The 22,578-nt window shown below is 35.3% G+C and overlaps 1 protein-coding gene across 1 annotated transcript; it reads right to left on the bottom strand.

The window, feature by feature from the left end:
* Positions 1–13,269: 13,269 nt before the first annotated feature.
* LOC141705307 (uncharacterized) lies at positions 13,270–15,372 on the bottom strand. The gene has a single exon (XM_074508323.1). It carries the CDS (start codon positions 15,370–15,372, stop codon positions 13,270–13,272), a length of 2,103 nt encoding a protein of 700 aa, XP_074364424.1.
* Between the last annotated feature and the right edge of the window lie 7,206 nt (positions 15,373–22,578).

The raw sequence follows: 22,578 nt of genomic DNA, 5'->3' as shown, positions 1-22,578 counted from the left end.
GTACCAAGAGGCGGTAAAAGGTAATCAAATTGGATATTTATTATGTTTACATGTTAATTGTACTAATATATGGTGGCAAGTGACTCTATAGTTAAGAAAAGTTCTTAATATTATTAATTAAATGATTTAATTTTTGGAAATTAAATCAAGAGAGAGAATTATTTCTAAAGTGTTTAGAAAAAGAATTAATGATTAAAAGGTGTTTTAATTATTAATGAGAATAATAAATGGGATAATAATAGTAATATTTATGGGAAAATTTCAGCTGAAAATTTTGCCTATAAATACACTATTATAGACCCTATTTTATTCGAACCCACATCTAACCCGAAAACCCAAAAAGTTTGGAAAACCCAATTCTCTCCACCTCCTTCCTCCTCCTTAACATCGTTTTCATGGTGGATACCGGTGGAGTGCTTCACACTTGAGGAGCAACTGCTAAGGATCTCTGATCGTTGTCTCCGAATTATTTTAAAAGGTTAGATTCGATCCCTCGAATTTTTATTCACAATTTATATGCTTTTATTTGGATTTTATATGTGTAAAAGTGCTTTGCCAGACCCCGCTGCGTTAAAAATCCAACAATGGTATCAGAACATAGGTTGTATGCATATAGATCCGTGGTAAAAATTTCAGAATTTTATGTGCTTGTATGAATTAATTATGATTTTTATAAGTTATATCATGGATTAATTTTGTCTGATGAGAAATCGTTTCTCAGAATAATTTTGAATGTTGATCTGGGTTCTACAAGTGTTGTAGATCGTCTGGGTATTTTTTTTCATAATTTTATGATGTATAGATTTTTTATTATGAATTTTTCAAGTTGTATCATTAATAATTCGTAATTAATTAATCATATATATATATTTTAAAGTATGTATGTATATACATCTGTTTGTATCATCTGCTGTGGATGTCTAACTAATTCTGCACGGAAGAAACAAGAAAAGCACAGAACGTGTAGGTCTGACATGCACGCAGTTCGAGGAGGGAAAAGGCGGCTGCGGCTGCAAAAAAATTAAAAAAAAATATAGGGGTGTAACGCATTTAGGGAATGCGTTACACACATGTGGCACATTCACGGAATGCGTTACACCCTTTAATGGCTTAAAAGGGGTGTAACGCATCACCGGAATGCGTTACAGGGCTTGTAACGCGTTCCTGTAATGCGTTACAGCCCTCTGTTGATTTTAAAATTGATTTTCTGGGAGTTTCGTAACTCCGTTTTAGGCGTGCAATATACCGTTGGATTCGTTTTTTCAAGACGGATCTAATGGAGTGATCAATTTTAGTTTATATAAAAGGTTTGAACTCTTTATATTCCATGATGTGTTTTAAAGCTATTTTTGATCGTTTGAATTGATTTTAAATGCTTCATGTGATACATAGAGATGTATAATGCTTAGACTAATGTGCTAGATGATGTAACATGCCTACCTTGATGTTTATTCATGTTGATATATGTGATATATGCTTAGTTTATCATGCGATGATAGATTTATGTGAACTTAAATAAACATAAGGCGTTTGTTAGACAACCTAGTATAGTGAAATTGTTTCATAACTAATATTATGAATACAATCATGAGATTCTTGTATTTATGAAACACGTAATTGAATATGAATTTTTGATATGAGAGAAAGGATGATTCTGTCAACAACAGATTTATATCTGTAAGAAAGGGTTATTAAGTGACGCCTCTTGACAATGCTCCACCCGATCTGGGAATCATCTGATTATTGATTATTGATTTGAAATATTTAATTTAAAAGGAAGAATCTCTTTATAATATGATTATGATTGTAACTTAATATAATCCCTCTAAAATTAAATAATATCAAGTAGTAATTGGACAATGACACAACGGGCTTGTGTCGGGCATAGCCTTCCAACATGATAGAAAACTAGTTCTTATTTTTGAATCATTGTTGGTTCGTGCTACAGCCGAGGGCTTTGATTTCGAAATAAGAAATACTTGTCTATTACATAGAGATGTGTACATTGAATAAGAATCTAATGGTCGGTACGTGCTATAGCCGTGGGCCTTTGGGGACTGATTCAACTGTACGGAATGTTGGGTTAGACTTGACTTAGAATATTGAGTTTGTCGTGCTACAGCCGAGACTGAATTATTCAAGAGGCTAAAGTTTGATTAGGGAATAACATAAGATGTAATTGACAAGAGTTGTCTGCCTATTGAACATTACATGGCGGTTCGTGCTACAGCCGGGGTTGTGTAATGGAATGTAGGATCCCTATTCCCACTAGCATTATGAATGCTTAATTTTTCACGTAAGGGGTTGAATAAATTAGGAAAACTAGTGGGAGCCACTTATGAATAAAGACCCGATTCATATAGTGTTTTGAAATGAAATCGAATATTTGCTAAGTGTTGTTACGTGTTTATCATTTACAGATTTACTTTGTACGTTATGTCTTCTGCACTATCACTCAGGAGCATACTAGATGCTCACAAATTGACTGGTCCTAATTATGCTGACTGGCGTCGAAACTTGAGAATTGTTCTCAGGATTGAGAAGCTGGAATACGTGATTGACTCACCTAAGCCTACTGAACCTGCTAGTGATGCACATAATGATGAACATGTTGTATATCGTAAGTGGATAGATGATGCAAATGTTGCTCAATGCATCATGCTAGCTTCCATGAACATTGAGCTACGGGAAGCAACATGAGCATATGGATGCTCACACTATCCTCATGCATCTACAAGAGTTGTATGATGTGGCGGGGAGGACAGCTCCATATGAGATATCGAAGGAGTTGTTCGGTTGTAGGATGTCTGAGGGATCATCTGTGAATGACCATGTACTTAAGATGATCAATTTGATTGAACGTCTTGGACAACTTGGTTTTGCCATAGATGGGGAGCTGAGCCAAGACTTGGTCTTGCAATCACTTCCAAGTTCGTTCTCGCAGTTTGTTGTGAACTTTCACATGAATAAGTTGGATGTCAGCCTGCCTGAACTCCACAACATGTTGAAGACTGCGGAATCGAATTTTTCCCCTAAGAAGAGTTCTGTTCTTCTAATTGGTGAAGGTTCCAATCCTAAGAAAAGGAAGAGGAACTCTTCCAAGAAGAAGAAAGTAGGTGAGAAAATGCCGGTTCCATTAAAAGCTGAAGACCCCAAGAGCAAAGTTGTTTGCTTTCACTGTAACAAGGTGGGGCACTGGAAGAGGAACTGCAAGGTTTACCTTGCAGAATAGAAGAAGAAGAAGGGTAGTGAGACTACCGCTTCTGATTCAGGTATGTTCATGATAGAAGTGAATATGTCATTTCTACTTGGGTATTAGATACCGCCTGTGGTTCTCATATCTGCAATTTGTTGCAGGGACCAAGGAGAAGTAGGACTCTTGAGGAAGAGGAGGTGATTCTACTGATGGAAATGGAGCAAGAGTTGCTGCTGAAGATGTAGAATCATTTCATTTACATAGGCCTACGGGCAAGACTATTGTTTTAAATAATTGTTATTTTGTTCCCTCGATTGTGAGGAATATTATTCCAATGTTAGACTTGGCTGGATTTTCATTTATTATTGAGAATAATGAATGTTCTATTCTTAGAGATAATATTCTTTATGGATGAGGTGCTTTAAATAATGGTCTGTATGTATGTGACATAATTTATTTCAGATTTAACAAACTAATAAAAGAAAAGGGATGATGAAAATCTCACTTTATAGTGGCACTGCAGTCTCCATTTAGTAGACATGGAGAGAGGACTACAAATTTGCTAGGAATGGTACACACAGATGTATGTGGACCAATATCTACACAAGCCATGGGTGGATTTTCATACTTCATTACTTTCATAGATGATAGATCTGGATTCGGATATGTGTTTGATGAAACACAAGTCCGAGGCCTTTGAAAAGTTCAAAGAATATAAGTATGAAGTGGAGAAACAACCAAACATAGTATTATGATTCTTCGATTAGATCGAGGTGGTGAATACTTTAATGGAGTGTTTCTAGATTATCTCAAAGTAAATGGTATAGTCTCCCAGTGGACTCCTCCAGATTGGTATCTGAAAGGAGAAATCGAACTTTGTTACACATAGTTCGGTCCATGATGAGCTATGCAAATCTTCCAGTATTCCTATAGGGTTATGCATTGGAAACCTCAACATATTTACTGAATAAGGTGCCTTCCAAATCTGTTCCTCAAACTCCGTATGAGATATGGAAAGTAAGGAAACTGAGTCTTAAACACGTTAAGATTTGGGGATGTCTAGCTTATGTCAAGAAAGTTGACCCAGATAAGCTGGAATATCGATCCGTAAAATGTAGTTTTGTTGGATATCCTAAAGAGACTTTAGGGTATTACTTTTACACCGATCATCGGGTGTTTGTCTCCAGACATGCTACCTTCTTGGAAAAGGAGTTTATCCTTGAAGGAAACAGTGGGAGCAAAATTGAACTTGATGAAGTTCAAGAAGCACAAACTACTATGGATCAAGTGGAAACACCTGTTCTGACTGAACAACCTTTTGTGGAACAGCCCATTCATAGATCAGGGAGAGTGTCTCGCCAACCTGAGAGGTATTATGGCCTTGTCATTGAGAATGACAATGAGTTGTCGATCATTGATGATGATGACCCTGTGACCTATAATGAGGCTATGAGTAGTGTTGACTCAGAAAAATGGCATAGTGCCATGAAATCCAGAATGGAATCTACGTATACGGTATACAAAAGATAGATTATAGCAGATGGCCAGGTGGAGACCTATAAGTCCAGGCTTGTGGCAAAAGAATTCAAACAAAGGCAATGGATTGACTTTGATGAAGTCTTTTACCTGTAGCCCTGTTAAAATCAGTTCGGATTTTGCTTGCGATTGCTGCTTACTACGACTATGTGATCTGGCATATAGCCAGATGGTTTTCTTTCCAAGGGAAATGAAAACCTAGTGTGTAAGCTACTGCGAACCATATGTGGTTTAAAGCAAGCTTCTCGTAGATGGAACATTCGTTTTGATGAGACAATCAAAGAGTTTGATTTTATCAAAAACGTAGATGAACCATGCGTCTATAAAAGGGTTAGTGGGAGCGCGGTAACATTTCTTATATTGTATTGAAATAGAGTTGACACACATAATAACATAGCAGACCCACTCATAAAGCTACTTTTTAAAAGTCACTTTGATCGTCATAAAGATGAGATGGGTATTAGTTACCAGAGTGATTGGCTTTAGTACAAGTGGGAGATTGAAAGGAATATGTCCTAAGTCCAATCAGGTATTAGGATTTAGGAATAACTCTTTATGTAATCTGTTTTGATTTCATTGATATTAATAAAAGACTTGTTTTGTTTTTATTACGGGCTTTATCTATTTAAGTGTTTAAATAAGATATACCATAGTTTAGAGTAAAGCTTTTTATGGATTATGATGAGATCATAATAGTGAGACCTAAAAAGATGATAACTCTAAACTTAAATAGTTCCTGGTCATAGGATTGGTAATTAATAATCCGCAAAGATCGGTACATACTATGCTTGCTTCATTATGAAGGATGTCTGTTCTCATAGACATTTGTGTGGTGACACTATAGCTAGTATGTAGGTGCTTATTATAGAATAAGTTCACTGAACATGACTCGCACAGCTGAACAACTGATGGAGTTCACTCACGTGTCAGCAGTTGTTCACATAGTGATAGTTGTACAAGTATCCTTAGACTTGAGGTCATCATAGTCATCTTGTGTACACTGAACTATGCTTTGGTTTAGTTCTTAGTCTCCAGGGACAATTATTAGGGCTCCTCTGGGTATAGGAATTTGTACACGAAGATAGTGTATGATCAATAAAGGATCTACCCCTTCCAGTGAAGGAAGTGAATGTTCAAGGCTGATCCACTTATGCTAGTTCAGGAATCTCTGGCCAGAGTGAATGAAATTAGAAAGTAGTTTCTAATTTGCATAGAACTACGCATAGTAAATGGTAAGCAAGTGATTAAATTAGATAGGTTTGACACGAGATCCATGCCTTGTATTTAATCGGGACATTGTAGGGTAGAAGGAGTTTATTGTACGGTAACTATTCACTGACAGGTTCTTGGTATTCTAAGCAGTGAATTCATATTATCCGGATAGTCGCGATATGTTGAGAAGCATCACTCACGATGTAGAATAAATGTGATTAATTAATTAATCATATTTAATAAATTAGAGAATTTATATAAATAATGATAAAATAGTTTTATTATTATTTATTTCTACTACCGGCTTAATATTGAACCTACAGGGTCACACCATAAAAAGAGAATGATTTAATGGTAGAGGAATTAATTAATAATGGCTATTAATTATTTATTTGTGAAATAAATAATTAATTGGCAAATTTAATAATTGATTAAATGAGATTTAATTGATTATAAATTAATTAAGAAAAGTTCTTAATATTATTAATTAAATGATTTAATTTTTGGAAATTAAATCAAGAGAGAGAATTATTTCTAAAGTGTTTAGAAAAAGGATTAATGATTAAATGGTGTTTTAATTATTAATGAGAATAATAAATGGGATAATAATAATAATATTTATGGGAAAATTTCAGCTGAAAATTTTGCCTATAAATACACTATTATAGACCCTATTTTATTCGAACCCACATCTAACCGGAAAACCCAAAAAGTTTGGAAAACCCAATTCTCTCCACCTCCTTCCTCCTCCTTAATATCATTTTCTTGGTGGATACCGGTGGAGTGCTTCACACTTGAGGAGCAACTGCTAAGGATCTCTGATCATTGTCTCCGAATTATTTTAAAAGGTTAGATTCGATCCCTCGAATTTTTATTCACGATTTATATGCTTTTATTTGGATTTTATATGTGTAAAAGTGTTTTTCCAGACCCCGCTGCATTAAAAATCCAACAATGGTATCAGAGCATAGGTTGTATGCATATAGATCTGTGGTAAAAATTTCAGAATTTAATGTGCTTGTATGAATTAATTATGATTTTTACAAGTTATATCATGGATTAATTTTGTCTAATGAGAAATCATTTCTCAGAATAATTTTAAATGTTGATCTGGGTTCTACAAGTGTTGTAGATCGTCTGGGTATTTTTTTCATAATTTTATGATGTATAGATTTTTTATTATGAATTTTTGAAGTTGTATCATTAATAATTCGTAATTAATTAATCATATATATATATTTTAAAGTATGTATGTATATACATCTGTTTGTATCATCTGCTGTGGATGTCTGACTAATTCTGCACGGAAGAAACAAGAAAAGCACAGAACTTGTAGGTCTGACATGCACGCAGTTCGAGGAGGGAAAAGGCGGCTGCGGCTGCTAAAAAATTAAAAAAAAAATAAGGGTGTAACGCATTCCGGGAATGCGTTACACACCTGTGGCGCATTCACGAAATGCGTTACACCCTTTAATGGCTTAAAAGGGGTGTAACGCATCACTGCAATGCGTAAAAAATGTATGATGTCTTCGCGACTGATGTTAAATGTATTTTCTCATAGACATCGGTTAAAAACCGATGTCTATGTAATATTACACATCGTTTCTGAAAAATTTCTGATGTCTAATTCACATTGATGTTATATAATTGTTTAATGTCAAGTTTAGAAATGTAATATTAGGACGATTAGGCCTGTTTAAAACTATAACACACAATCAATATTTATAAAATAACATCTGTTAAAAATAAAAAACCGATGTCTATATCTTATTAGACATCGATCATTTTCTAAGTACCCGATGTCAATGTTGATAATAGACATCGATCATTTTCTAAGTACCCGATGTCAATGTTGATAATAGACATCGGTTGTTTTCTAAAAAACCAATGTTAGTATGATAAATAGACATCGGGTGTTTAATTTTAAATCGATGTTATTACCCTATTTTCATGTGCTAATATTCCTTTATTAACATCGAATATTTTATTTTTCTGATGTCTTTGTGATTTTAAGACATTGCTTTTATATGTGTACACTGATGTTATTTATGGTTTTTTAACATCGGTTCTAATAACAATGTGATGTCTATTTCTATTATAATTAAACTAAGCATCTCTGTTTTTGCATGAACCAGAAAACTCCATATGGTAAAATCCAATCAACCAACAATTTTCCATCCAACCAACCAACAATTTTCACCCCATCAACCAACAATTAACCCAGATTCAACCAACAACAGTTTTTATCCAATCAACAACCTAAAACATCTACTAGAAAATTCAGAACATCTACATTAACCAACCAACAACAAATATATAGCGAAAATAGTTCTAACACATTGTTAAACATGCATCTTACAAATTCGATCATCAAGTACATTATGAAACCAGAATTTACAGTAGCGAGGCAAGGAAATTTACAATCTACATTTTGTCTTGAATGAAGTCGATAACATCACAGCGAACCTGGTCTAGCTCCTCTAGAGTGTAAGACTTGCGAGTCTTGGTCGCCCACTAAAAATTGAGTAAACCGAAAAGGGAAATCATAAAAAAAATGCATCTAAAATGCCACATTCAGTCATACAAAAATGAATGTACGGACCTTAGAAGTAAAAGAAATTTCCCTGTCCTCAATAATTTCCTTCATGTACCTCATGACCACATAACCACATTCAACCCCACCAGGCTGTTTCGGGGATCCCTGTTAAGATAAAAAAAAACTGGCTTTACAAACTGATTAAATCAAGATTACTGTCGTACTATAAAAATTATAATATAAATTACTTACTACAAGATTCTTGATTTTAGGAGCTTTGTTACCCCTTCCTGTTTGAGAATTAACTTGTTTTATTGTCCTGCATATTATAATGACACGGTGTCAAGAGTCATATTTCGAATACAAGAAATAAATGAAAACAACCTAAAAAATAAAAGGAATAATGTTACTCTGATAAAGCTTTTTCTAAATCATCAAAATGAGTTGGATGAGGCAAAGGATTGAGAATGTAAATGTCACCATCCTATATTACGACCAGAATCCAGTGACAACTGTATTATTATAAATTTACACAAGTCAGATATTTTAGAAAATAGCCTAAAAACCTAAAAGAAAATTAAATTAATAGATTACAATATGCATTTAAAAATACTTACTGATGATTATGTGGCAGGAAGAATATGTGATTTTGATTACCCTCTTTCAACCGACTACCAACATTTCGTTGAAAATCAGCATTCAAATTAAAGTTGGCGCCAGGATCAAAAAATCCATACAGGACCACATCATCATTCTTGTGAACCCTCTTAATTGTACTATGCAAGTGCCTATACATATGTGGGAGAAATTAAAATTACTAGCAGACCAGTTGTGCGATAATTCAAACAGAACCTATAACCACGAAAATAAATTACTTACGCCATATACGCAGATATCGCAGCTTGTCCAATCATGTCAAACTCTAACAATGCTTTTAAATTCTCATGCAATATATATATTGTCTTCTCAACTCCAAACACATCGGAATCACGTGGAATAGGGATCGATTCCACGCCGTCTTTCATAAATGTCGTAGCATGTTTGTACAATACCTTGTATTAGCGTGGCACTTTCTTGCTGACCTTGACGTGAGTGAACTCTTGTTGAATTTTATACACCTCACCCTTGTTCTTTGACTGCGACACATCTCTTTTCTTTTTCTACAAAAAAATGAAAGAATATAAATAGACATTTATTCACCTAATTAACCCCTATTTTTCAACTTTTATACAACTTTAGCAACCAACAAGCACATGTAAATACCACAATTGTCTGTAGGCTGATTAAATTTCGAGGCCATGCCAAGTGTGAACCAACGGCTTCACGAACATGTTCAATTTCACCAGGTATAGGCACGAGAACTAAAGCATCTGGTTGGATATGTCCATCAACCGACACACGAGCATGTCCAGGCTTCAGGAGCACTCCATGAACCGAAACATTCATTTCATCATCTTCGAAAACATTACCAAAAGCAACCTTATTTTCGATGCTATCCACCGAAAGCTCACAAATTTGTGGACCCTATAATTGTAAGGAGTAAATTATATAATTACTCTACAATTTGAAGAACCGTATAATTACAATAATATTTGTGAAATATACCTTCTTTTCTGATGGAGGGGGTTGATCATAAGCAAGACAATCATCATTCACCAATATTTCTTTTGCTTTTGGTTCTCCTTCAACTGGTTGGCAACTTGCTCTCTCCGAAAAATTCGGAGACTGCTGATTAGATCCTGTAAACAATGACTTGAGCTCAGCCATTTCCCGCCTTGTTCTTACCAACTCCTCCTATAGCACTCTATCACGGGCCAACAAATCCGCCTTGGTAATTGCAGGTTTTCTCTCTTTCGGCAGATTAAAGAACATTTTTGGGGTGACAAAACCTCCAACTCCTCGAACCCTGCCTGAATGCTCAAGAGTTCCGAGTGCCGTAGTCAACACATCATCAGTTCCAGATGGTACGAATTCACCCTTCTCCTTCTTTTCGAGTAATTCATCCTAATGCAGATATGAATACACATCAGATCTTAGGGACATATTATGAATAATGAAGGAATAAACAGATTTCTCATTATAATCTATTTTTCTCGATTAAATGCAGTTTTTTTCATAATTTTTACTTACAATTCTGGCAAATACTGCTTCTTTATCTTCATCAAGTTCCTCATCATCTAGCTTTGACTTTCGAGCCTTTTTCCAAAATATTGCCCGATCTGGTTTCTCCTCGGGCTTTAGTTTGCCTTTCTTTATCTGTTTAAGATGAGAAAAAATTAAAAGGTGCTTTATTTGTTGAAGATGAGAAAAAATTATAGCTAGGTTCTTACTTCATCCTCTTGTAAACCAATGTAACCCTTCCTTGACAAACGATGATGATATTTTCGATTGCGCACTCTTTCGCTCTGCCGGGTGCGTAGTTTCTACATCATACAACGAATAATTATATCCAAGTAAATATTCTAAATCCAAAAAGGGTACAGTGGCAAAGAAAATGCATCCATACCAGCCACTTATCACCTGTCCTCTATGCGATAAATCTCGTCCAAGCTTCTTGACCCACAAACCGATAATTTTTTGGAGGCCTCTTCAGTTTCTTCTTTTTTTCAGCATATGGCATCACGTGTTTAGTTGTTAAATCAGTTTTAAACTGTCTCCACTTCTCTCCTGCAGACTTAAGCACCATAGCCTCACTTTCCGGAGCAACTTCAAATGTACCCTATGGACAATAAAATACACAAGTTTATAAGGCTTAGATAGTAGTACTAAAAATAAGTTGTGTGTGTCAACTATAATATAATACCTTAATATCAAGCCATAATTTATCTTTCAATTCCCGATCCACATTTGGCCAGCTGTCAATGTCGATAGGAATCATAGTTCTTGCCAGGTGCCCTATGTAGGACTGTAAGGTACACCCTAGTATCTCCGACAGGAACTCCAAACTCATTGTATCTGATTTTAAATCTCTTGCCCTGGGCCTTCCTTACCAATACTTTTTTAAGAGAGGAAACACCTCGTGCAGCTCCCAACCTTCTTTTCGCAGAATTAGAATTAGTTGTTGTTTCTTGTTCAGACTGTTGCTTTTTAGTTTGAGGTTCACTTGGTGCTTGTCCATCCTGATCACAGTGCTCTTCAACCTCCTGATCACAATGTTCTTTGACCTCTTTAACTTTTTTAGATTTGCTTTTGTTGGTTCTCTTTTTCTTTGCCATTTTTGTCCTTCACTCTGAATAATAAAACAAGAAATAATTAGTCACTAAATAAATGAAACTCTACATGAATTAAAATACATTCAAAATTACATATGCATGAATAAAAATGCATTCAAAATTACAACTGGAAAATTTCAAAACAAATACAAAAACAAAATACAAAAACAAAATACAAAAAAATTATAAAAGAAAAATTACAAAAAAAAATGCATTAGTCACTATAATCCATTTACTCAAAAAAATTACAAAGGAAAATTAAATAGGCTGATTAAATTATAACAAGCAAAAAGTACAGAGAGCTAAATTAACAGGATCATTTTTTAACCCAAATTCCCTCAACATTAGGCCTAATACTATGCGCAACGTCTTCATTGGTCATATCAGAAGCAGGGATGTTAGAGCAGAAGGGAGGATGTTCCATGATCGTGTCACCCAAATCATCGTCGTTATACAACTCTTGATAGTCTCTAGTTGTGGAAGTTAACACGATCGACCAAGTAGGATCAACCAGATCTTTAATGTAAAACACCTGGTTGACTTGGTCAACAGAGACATATTTATCCTTCTTATGTCCTTGTCGATTGAAATCCACAAGTGTGAAGCCAAGATCGTCGATCTTTATGCCTTTATCATTCTCTGCCCATTTACACAAGAAGAGTGGAGCTTTGAACTCATGGTAATCCAACTCCCATACTTCCAAGATTATGCCATAAAAGGTCATATCACTCTCAATGGGGTTTAAATCTTTCACACTGGACACCTGGACTGCCTTAGCAACCACACAAACTCCACTGTTTTGAACAACTCGCGCATCATCTCGGTCTTTCGTAAAGTATCGGACTCCATTGACTGAAAAACCTTGATAAGTTAAAACAGAAAATGATGGTTTTCCAGCGAGCCATCGTATCGTCTCTGAAACAGCATCGGGATTTCCCCTTCATTTCACTACTTACCTATACATAATATTATATAATAAAAAAATCCTTCAGTTGCAAACTACAACTAACAACTATTTAAGTAGAAAATACACAAAACCTACTTTTTTTTCAAACCAATCGGCAAATAGCCGATTGTGCTCTCCCATGAGCCAATGAACACTTTTTTTCTTCCCTCGATAAATTTCATCCAAACACTCCTTGTGCATTCTGAGAATATGCATAAATATTAGAAATAACCCACAAAAATTACATCTTCAAACAAATAGGACAAGTTAATAAAATAAACGTACACGATATAGGAATACACTTCATCATTGTTTTGAAGGACATGCAGATGAGCCTCATCTCGCTCTTTTTCTTCCACGACCTTTATTATCGCGGCAGATAATGGACCAGATTGCTTGCCTTGCTCAACTGGAATGCTGGCAGTTGTACAAGTCTGGCTCATAAATTTTGTGCAGAATTCTACTGATTCTTCTTTAAGGTAGTTTTCTGCCATACAACCTTCAGGATAATATTGGTTTCGTACGTAGCTCTTTAGCACTTTATTGAATCGTTCGAAGGCATACATCCATCTATAAAATACCGGTCCACATAAACGCACTTCTAGGACCAAGTGGACAATAAGATGTAACATTACATCAAAAAATGATGAAGGGAATATTTTTCTAGATCGCATAAGGTTATTATTACATATGACTGCAATTTATCGAGTTTCGAGACATTGACAACTTTGCTGCATAAAGCATTAAAAAATAAGCACAGTCGTATGATTGTGACCCTAACATTTTTTGGGAGAACGGATCGAATGGCAACAGGGAGGAGTTGTTGGAGAAGGATATGGCAGTCATGGGACTTAAGCCCGTATATCTTCAAATCAGACATGGATACACAATTTTTTATGTTTGATCCATGTCCAGATGGAAGTTTCATAGACAAGAATGAGTTCAACACTTTCTTTTTTTCAACCTTCGATAAAGTAAAAGGGGAAGGAGGCAGATAGGTCTTCTTTTCTCCTACTTGAGGAGCTAAATCATGTCTAACACCCATATCAATCATATCACGACGTGCCGCCTCACTATCTTTTGACTTTCGCATATTTAATAATGTCCCAAGCAGATTATCACACACATTTTTCTCGATGTGCATAACATCGAGACAGTGGCGAACATGATGATATTTCCAATATTCTAACTCAAAGTAAACAGATTTTTTCTTCCATGGACATTCCACCTTCTTCGACTTCTTCACCTCTTTTCCAAAACAAAAATCAATTCGTTCCTGACGCGCTAACACTTCTTCTCCGGAAAGGGGTTGACATGCGTTCCCCAACTCTTGTTGTCCGTTAAAGGCCGCCTTCTGCCTCCTATAAGGGTGCTGCCTAGGCAAATAACGACGATGACCTTGGAAGCACATCTTCCTACTGTGACTTAAATATTTAGCCACAGTATCGTCACCACAAATTGGACAACTCTTCACGCAGCCTGACAAGTTTCCATATGCTGGAAAATCATTTATAGTCCACAATAAAATTGCTTTTAGAGTGAAATATGATTTACTATAGGCGTCATAAACGTTTGGTTCACCTTCTTCCCAAAGTTTTTTCAGATCATCAATCAACGGCTGTAAATAAACGTCGATGTTATTTCCCGGCTCATGTGGACCAGGAACTAAAACTGACACCATCATGAACTTCCTTTTCATGCATAACCACGGAGGAAGATTGTACGTTACCAACACTACTGGCCAGCATGTATATCGATTGACTAACCCATTAGTATGCGGGTTGCTACCATCCACTGATAAAGCCAACCTAATATTCCTAGATTCACTACCAAAGGCAGGCCACCGGTAATCGATATTCCTCCAAGAAGGAGAGTCGGCCGGATGTCGCATCTTGTCATCATTTATTCGCTGATTTGCATGCCAAGTCATGAGTTCAGCAGTAGAGGGAGATTTAAATAACCGTTTAAATCTTGGAATTATAGGAAAATACCACATGACCTTGGCTGGAACATTGACCCTAAGTTGGCCATTCTTCCGTACTTTCCAACGTGACAGCTTGCAATGAGGACACTGAGAAGCATCAGAATGTATGCCCCTATACAGTATACAATCATTGGGACACGAATGAATTTTTATATACACTAGACTTAAATCGGATAAAGTTTTCTTCGCTTCATATGCGTTAGGAGGCAACACATTATCTTTGGGAAGGATCGAGCCAACTGAAGAGAGCAGCTCAGTAAAGGCAGTGTCGCTAATACCAAACCTAGTTTTCCAGTTGTGCAATTTTAACATTGACTCTAACTTTGTGCACCCGCTGCCCTCAAACAACGGTTGTTCCGCATCAACAACAAACCTCTGAAAATCATATGAATCCTTATCGTAATTACCCGAATTAAAAGCCGCTTCACAAACTTCAACGGTTTCTGATGCAACAAAGTGCTCTATAGGTTGGTCTGAAGCAGGACCTGTACTACCTATAGAAGACCTAGTACTCCTAGTAGATTTTTCTTCATGCCAAATCCAATCAACATACCCCAAACTAAAACCATGATAGTAGATATGTCCCCTTATGATTTTGGTTGAGAATTTTTTAAAATTCACACATCGACCACATGGACAAGGAATTCTTTTAGGATCTTTATAATTTTCTTCAGCGAAAATCAAGAATTCTTCGACGCCAATTTCAAATTCTAAAGAATCCCTATCTTTCGATATCCACGACTTATCCATAAATGAAAATGTATGACCAGCAATCTAGCAACCTAACCACCAAATGGTCATTTCAACATCAAAGCGCGAATTAATCAATACAAGTGCACATATTTAAGTGCATATAAACAAAACCAAGAAAGTCAACATTGTTTAACTAGCATAATCAATACAAGTGCACATATTCAAGCGCGAATTAATAACAAACATGCCCTTAAAAAATTGAAAGATTTTACACAAATGACAACTAGTACATTCATGGCATCTCATCTATTAAAAGAGAACGATGCACTAAATCTGATACATAAACAACAATCCAAATCAAATAATGTATACATAAATAATGACAGATCGGTTACTGGTGAATCCCTTCCTACATAATGTATACAAAAAAAAGGAAAAAAGCAAACGAATAAGAATTTCTAACCTCCTTCTTCAAGTAAAATGTGCAGGCACTGTCAAATTCCGAGACTTGATGAGATAATCTGCAAATGGACAAAATCGAATTTAAAAACATACTATTACTTAAAACTTTAAACGGACAAAAATCGGAAGATATCAACCAGAAAAGAAAAATACATGCAAATATCAAACCTAATTGATATATTTAGGCAAACCTAAATATATATACACAAGAACACAAACCTAATTTATGTTAAAAAAATGCAGATTTATGTAAATATATATACATGCATATTTAAAACAACTCAAGAAAAAATATAAAATTAGAGTACAAACCTTATTTGGCTCAATGAATTTCAAAACCTGTTCAAAAAGGAAAAAACCCATTAAAATTTATAAACAAACCCTAATTGAACAAATGTAACCCAATCGAACATACAAACCTAAATGAACAAACATACCTGTTCAGAAATTCGGGTTTCTCGTAGATGGATTTTGATTAACTGATGGTGTTCTTCAATTTGGGGTTTAATTAAAACCTATATACTTATTATAAACTGATATGGTGTGTGTGTGAGATAGAGAGAGATGGAAGAGAGAGAGAGGGAGAGAAGCAGAGAGATGGAAGAGAGAGGGAAAGAGAACTAGAGAGAGTGAGCTCAGAGAGAGAGAGCAGAGAGAGTGAGAGTAAGAGAGAGAGCAAAGAGAGAGTGAGAGAGAGACAGGAAAAATAATTAGGGGGAGAAACGGGTTTTTTTTGGTTAAGAGGGGGAATATTTTGGGAATAAGGGGGGAAAGTTTCCGCATTTTTTTTATGTTAACCATCGACAACGGTTGTAAAATACAACCGATGTCTATAAAACAAAGACATCGGTTATATAGAAAACCGATGTCTAACTAACGTTTTTCATTTTTGAAAAATAAGTATAGACATCGGTTATTTTCTGGACCGATGTCTAAAATAATAAGTAACATCGGTTTTAAAATAACCGATGTCTAAATGAACTTTAACATCGGTCGTCTGAGCAACCGATATCTAAGGACCGATGTCTATTGACAGAATTCTAGTAGTGGGTGGTAAAAGGTAATCAAATTGGAAATATATTATGTTTACATGTTAATTGTACTAATATATAGTGGCAAGTCACTCTTATAGGGTGCAAAATCACGCTACTATGGTGTCAAGTTACTTATAATGTTGATTAGAGCCAAAATGTGGCCCAAAATTGACTCGTATAAAGTGGTACCAAGTGGTGGTAAAAGAATGTCAAATTGGATGTATATGATGTCTACATGTTAATTGTACTAATATATGGCGGCAAGTGACTCTTATAGGGTGGAAAATTACTCTAATATGGTGTAAAGTGACTAACAAGGTTGATTAGAGCCAAAATCTGGCCCAAAATTGATTTGTATAAAACTGGTACGGAGAGGTGGTAAACGGATGACAAATTGCATGTATATGATGTTTACATGTTAATTATACCAATATATGGTGGCAAGTGACTCTTATAGAGTGCAATATCACTCCAATATGGTGTAAAGTGAATTACAAGGTTGATTAGAGCGAAAATGTCGCCCAAAATTGACTCGTATAAAAGTGGTACCGAGAGGTGGTAAATGGATGTCTAATAGGATGTATATGATGTTTACATGTTAATTGTACCAATATATGGTGGCAAGTGACTCTTATATGGTGCGATATCACTCTAATATGGTGAAAAGGGAATTACAAGGTTGGTAAGAGCCAAAATGTGACCCAAAATTGACTCGTATGAAAGTGGTACCGAGAGGTGGTAAACGGCTGTCTAATTGGATGTATATGAAGTTTACATTTTAATTGTACCAATATATGGTGGCAAGTGACTCTTATAGGGTGTAAAATCACTATAATATGGTGTAAAGTGACTAACAAGGTTGATTAGAGCCACAATGTGGCCCAAAATTGACTTGTATAAAAGTGGTACGGAGAGTTTGTAAACGGATGACTACTTGCATGTATATGATGTTTACATGTTAATTGTACCAATATATGGTGGCAAGTTACTCTTATAAGGTGCGATATCACTCTAATATGGGGTAAAGTGAATTACAAGTTTGATTAGAGCCAAAATGTGGCCAAAAATTGACTCGTATAAAAGTGGTACCGAGAGGTGGTAAACATATGTCTAATTGGATGAATATGATGTTTACATGTTAATTGTACCAATATTTGGTGGCAAGAGACTCTTATAGGGTGGAAAATCACTATAATATGGTGTAAAGTGACTAACAAGGTTGATTAGAGCCAAAATATGGCCCAAAATTGACTCGTATAAAGTGGTACCAAGAGGTGGTAAAAGGTAATCAAATTGGAAATATATTATGCTTACATGTTAATTGTACTAATATATAGTGGCAAGTGACTCTTATAGGATGCAAAATCACTCTACTATGGTGTCATGTTACTTATAATGTTGATTAGAGCCAAAATGTGGCTCAAAATTGACTCGTATAAAGTGGTACCAAGTGGTGGTAAAAGAATGTCAAATTTGATGTATATGATGTCTACATGTTAATTGTACTAATATATGGCGGCAAGTGACTCTTATAGGGTGGAAAATCACTCTAATATGGCGTAAAGTGACTAACAAGGTTGATTAGACCCAAAATCTGGCCCAAAATTGACTTGTATAAAACTGGTACGGAGAGGTGGTAAACGGATGACAAATTGCATGTATATGATGTTTACATGTTAATTATACCAATATATGGTTGCAAGTGACTCTTATAGGGTGCGATATCACTCCAATATGGTGTAAACTGAATTACAAGGTTGATTAGAGCGAAAATGTCGCCCAAAATTGACTCGTATAAAAGTGGTACCGAGAGGTGGTACATGGATGTCTAATAGGATGTATATGATGTTTACATGTTAATTGTACTAATATATGGTGGCAAGTGACTCTTATAGGGTGCGAAATCACTTTAATATGGTGTAAAGTTACTTACAAGGTTGCTTAGAGCCAAAATATGGCCCTAAATTGACTCGTATAAAAAGGTACCAAGAGGTGGTAAAAGGTAATCAAATTGGATATATATTATGTTTACATGTTAATTGCACTAATATATGGTGTCAAGTGACTCTTATACGGAGCAAAATCTTTCTAATATGGGGTCAAGTTACTTACAAGGTTGATTAGAGCCAAAATTTGGCCAAAAATTGACTCGTATAAAAGTGGTACAGAGATGTGGTAAACAGATGACTAATTGCATGTATATGATGTTTACATGTAAATTGTACCAATATATGGTGGCAAGTGACTCTTATATGGTGCGATATCACTCTAATATGGTGTAAAGGGAATTACAAGGTTGATTAGAGCCAAAATGTGACCCAAAATTGACTCGTATAAAAGTGGTACCGAGAGGTGGTAAACGGATGTCTAATTGGATGTGTATGATGTTTAAATTTTAATTGTACCAATATATGGTGGCAAGTGACTCTTATAGGGTGCAAAATCACTAAAATATGGTGTAACGTGACTAACAAGGTTGATTAGAGCCAAAATGTGGCCCAAAATTGACTTGTATAAAAGTGGTACGTAGAGTTGTTAAACGGATGACTAATTACATGTATATGATGTTTACATGTTAATTGTACCAATATATGGTGGCAAGTGACTCTTATAGGGTGCGATATCACTCTATTATGGTGTAAAGTGAATTACAAGATTGATTAGAGCCAAAATGTGGCCCAAAATTGACTCGTATAAAGTGGTACCAAGAGGTGGTAAAAGGTAATCAAATTGGATATATATGATGTTTACATGTTAATTGTACTAATATCTGGTGGAAGAGACTGCTATAGGTGCAAAATCACTCTACTATGGCGTCAAGTTAATTACAAGGTTGATTAGAGCCAAAATGTGGCCAAAAATTGACTCGTATAAAAGTGGTACCGAGATGTGGTAAATAGATGTCTAATTGGATGAATATGATGTTTACATGTTAATTGTACCAATATTTGGTGCCAAGTGACTCTTATAGGGTGCAAAATCACTATAATATGGTGTAAAGTGACTAACAAGGTTGATTAGAGCCAAAATGTGGCCCAAAATTGACTCGTATAAAGTGGTACCAAGAGGTGGTAAAAGTAATCAAATTGGAAATATATTATGTTTACATGTTAATTGTACTAATATATAGTGGCAAGTGACTCTTATAGGGTGCAAAATCACTCTACTATGGTGTCAAGTTACTTATAATATTGATTAGAGCCAAAATGTGGCCCAAAATTGACTAGTATTAAATGGTACCAAGAGGTGGTAAAAGGATGTCAAATTGGATATATATGATGTTTACATGTTAATTGTACTAATATATGGTGGAAAGTGACTCTTATAGGGTGCAAGATTACTCTAATATTGTGTAAAGTTTCTTACAAGGTTGATTAGAGCCAAATGCGGCCCAAAATTGACTCGTATAAAAAGTGGTACCAAGAGGAGGTAAAAGGATGTCAAATTAGATGTATATAATGTCTACATGTTAATTGTACTAATATATGGCGGCAAGTGACTCTTATAGGTTGCAAAATCACCCTAATATGGTGTAAAGTGACTAAAAAGGTTGATTAGAGCCAAAATGTGGCCCAAAATTGACTCGTATAAAAGGGTACCAAGAGCTGGTAAAAGGTAATCAAATTGGATATATATTATGTTTACATGTAAATTGTACTAATATATGGTGGCAAGTGACTCTTATAGGGTGAAAAATCACTCTAATATGGTGTCAAGTTACTTACAAGGTTGATTAGAGCCAAAATGTGGCCCAAAATTGACTTGTATAAAAGTGGTACAGAGAGGTGGTAAACGGATGACTAATTTCATGTATACGATGTTTGCATGTTAATTGTACCAATATATGGTGGAAGTGACTCTTATATGGTGCGATATCACTCTAATATGGTGTAAAGGGAATTACAAGGTTGATTAGAGCCAAAATGTGGCCCAAAATTGACTCGTATAAAGTGGTACCAAGTGGTGGTAAAAGGATGTCAAATTGGATATATATGATGTTTACATGTTAATTGTACTAATATATGGTGGCAAGTGACTCTTATAGGGTGCAAGATTACTCTAATATGGTGTAAAGTTACTTACAAAGTTGATTAGAGCCAAATACGGCCCAAAATTGACTCGTATAAAAGTGGTACCAAGAGGAGGTAAAAGAATGTCAAATTGGATGTATATGATGTCTACATGTTAATTGTACTAATATATGGCGGTAAGTGACTCTTATAGGGAGGAAAATCACTCTAATATGGTGTAAAGTGATTAACAAGGTTGATTAGAGCCAAAATCTGGCCCAAAATTGACTTGTATAAAAGTGGTACGGAGAGGTGGTAAACGGATGACTAATTGCATGTATATGATGTTCACATGTTAATTATACCAATATATGGTGGCAAGTGACTCTTATATGGTGCGATATCACTCTAATATGGTGTAAAGGGAATTACAAGGTTGATTAGAGCCAAAATATGACCCAAAATTGACTCGTATGAAAGTGGTACCGAGAGGCGGTAAACGGATGTCTAATTGGATGTATATGATGTTTACATTTTAATTGTACCAATATATGGTGGCAAGTGACTCTTATAGGGTGCAAAATCACTATAATATGGTGTAAAGTGACTAACAAGGTTGATTTGAGCCAAAATGTGGCCCAAAATTGACTTGTATAAAAGTGGTACGGAGAGTTGGTAAACGGATGACTACTTGCATGTATATGATGTTTACATGTTAATTGTACTAATATATGGTGGCAAGTGACTCTTATAGGGTGCAAAATCACTCTAATATGGTGTAAAGTGAATTACAAGGTTGATTAGAGCCAAAATATGGCCCAAAATTGACTCATATAAATTGGTACCAAGAGGTGGTAAAAGGTAATCAAATTGGATATATATTATGTTTACATGTTAATTGTACTAATATCTGGTGGCAAGTGACTGTTATAGGGTGAAATATCATTGTACTATGGTGTAAAGTTACTTACAAGGTTGATTAGAGCCAAAATGTGGCCCAAAATTGACTCGTAGAAAGTGGTACCAAGTGGTGGTAAAAGGATGTGAAATTGGATATATATGATGTTTACATGTTAATTATACTAATATATGGCGGCAAGTGACTCTTATAGGGTGGAAAATCACTCTAATATGATGTAAAGTGACTAACAAGGTTGATTAGAGCCAAAATCTGGCCCAAAATTGACTTGTATAAAAGTGGTACGGAGAGGTGGTAAACGGATGACTAATTGCATGTATATGATGTTTACATGTTAATTATACCAATATATGGTGGCAAGTGACTCTTATAGGGTGTGATATCACTCTAATATGGTGTAAAGTGAATTACAAGGTTGATTAGAGCCAAAATGGGGCCTAAAATTGACTCGTATAAAAGTAGTACCGAGAGGTGGTAAATGGATGTCTAATAGGATGTATTTGATGTTTATATGTTAATTGTACCAATATATGGTGGCAAGTGACTCTTATAGGGTGCAAAATCACTATAATATGGTGTAAAGTGACTAACAATGTTGATTAGAGCCAAAATGTGACCCAAAATTGACTCGTATAAAGTGGTACCAAGAGGTGGTAAAAGGTAATCAAATTGGATATATATTATGTTTACATGTTAATTGTACTAATATATGGTGGAAAGTGACTCTATAGGGTGCAAAACCACTCTAATATGGTGTAAAGTTACTTACAAGGTTGATTAGATCCAAAATAATGTGGCCCAAAATTGACTCGTGTAAAGTGGTACCAAGAGGTGGTAA

The sequence above is a fragment of the Apium graveolens genome, unplaced genomic scaffold, assembly GCF_009905375.1.
Source record: "Apium graveolens cultivar Ventura unplaced genomic scaffold, ASM990537v1 ctg876, whole genome shotgun sequence".
Taxonomy (NCBI): domain Eukaryota; kingdom Viridiplantae; phylum Streptophyta; class Magnoliopsida; order Apiales; family Apiaceae; genus Apium; species Apium graveolens.
The sequence above is the reverse complement of the archived record's forward strand: the minus strand, read 5'-3'. Positions and strand labels throughout refer to the sequence as shown.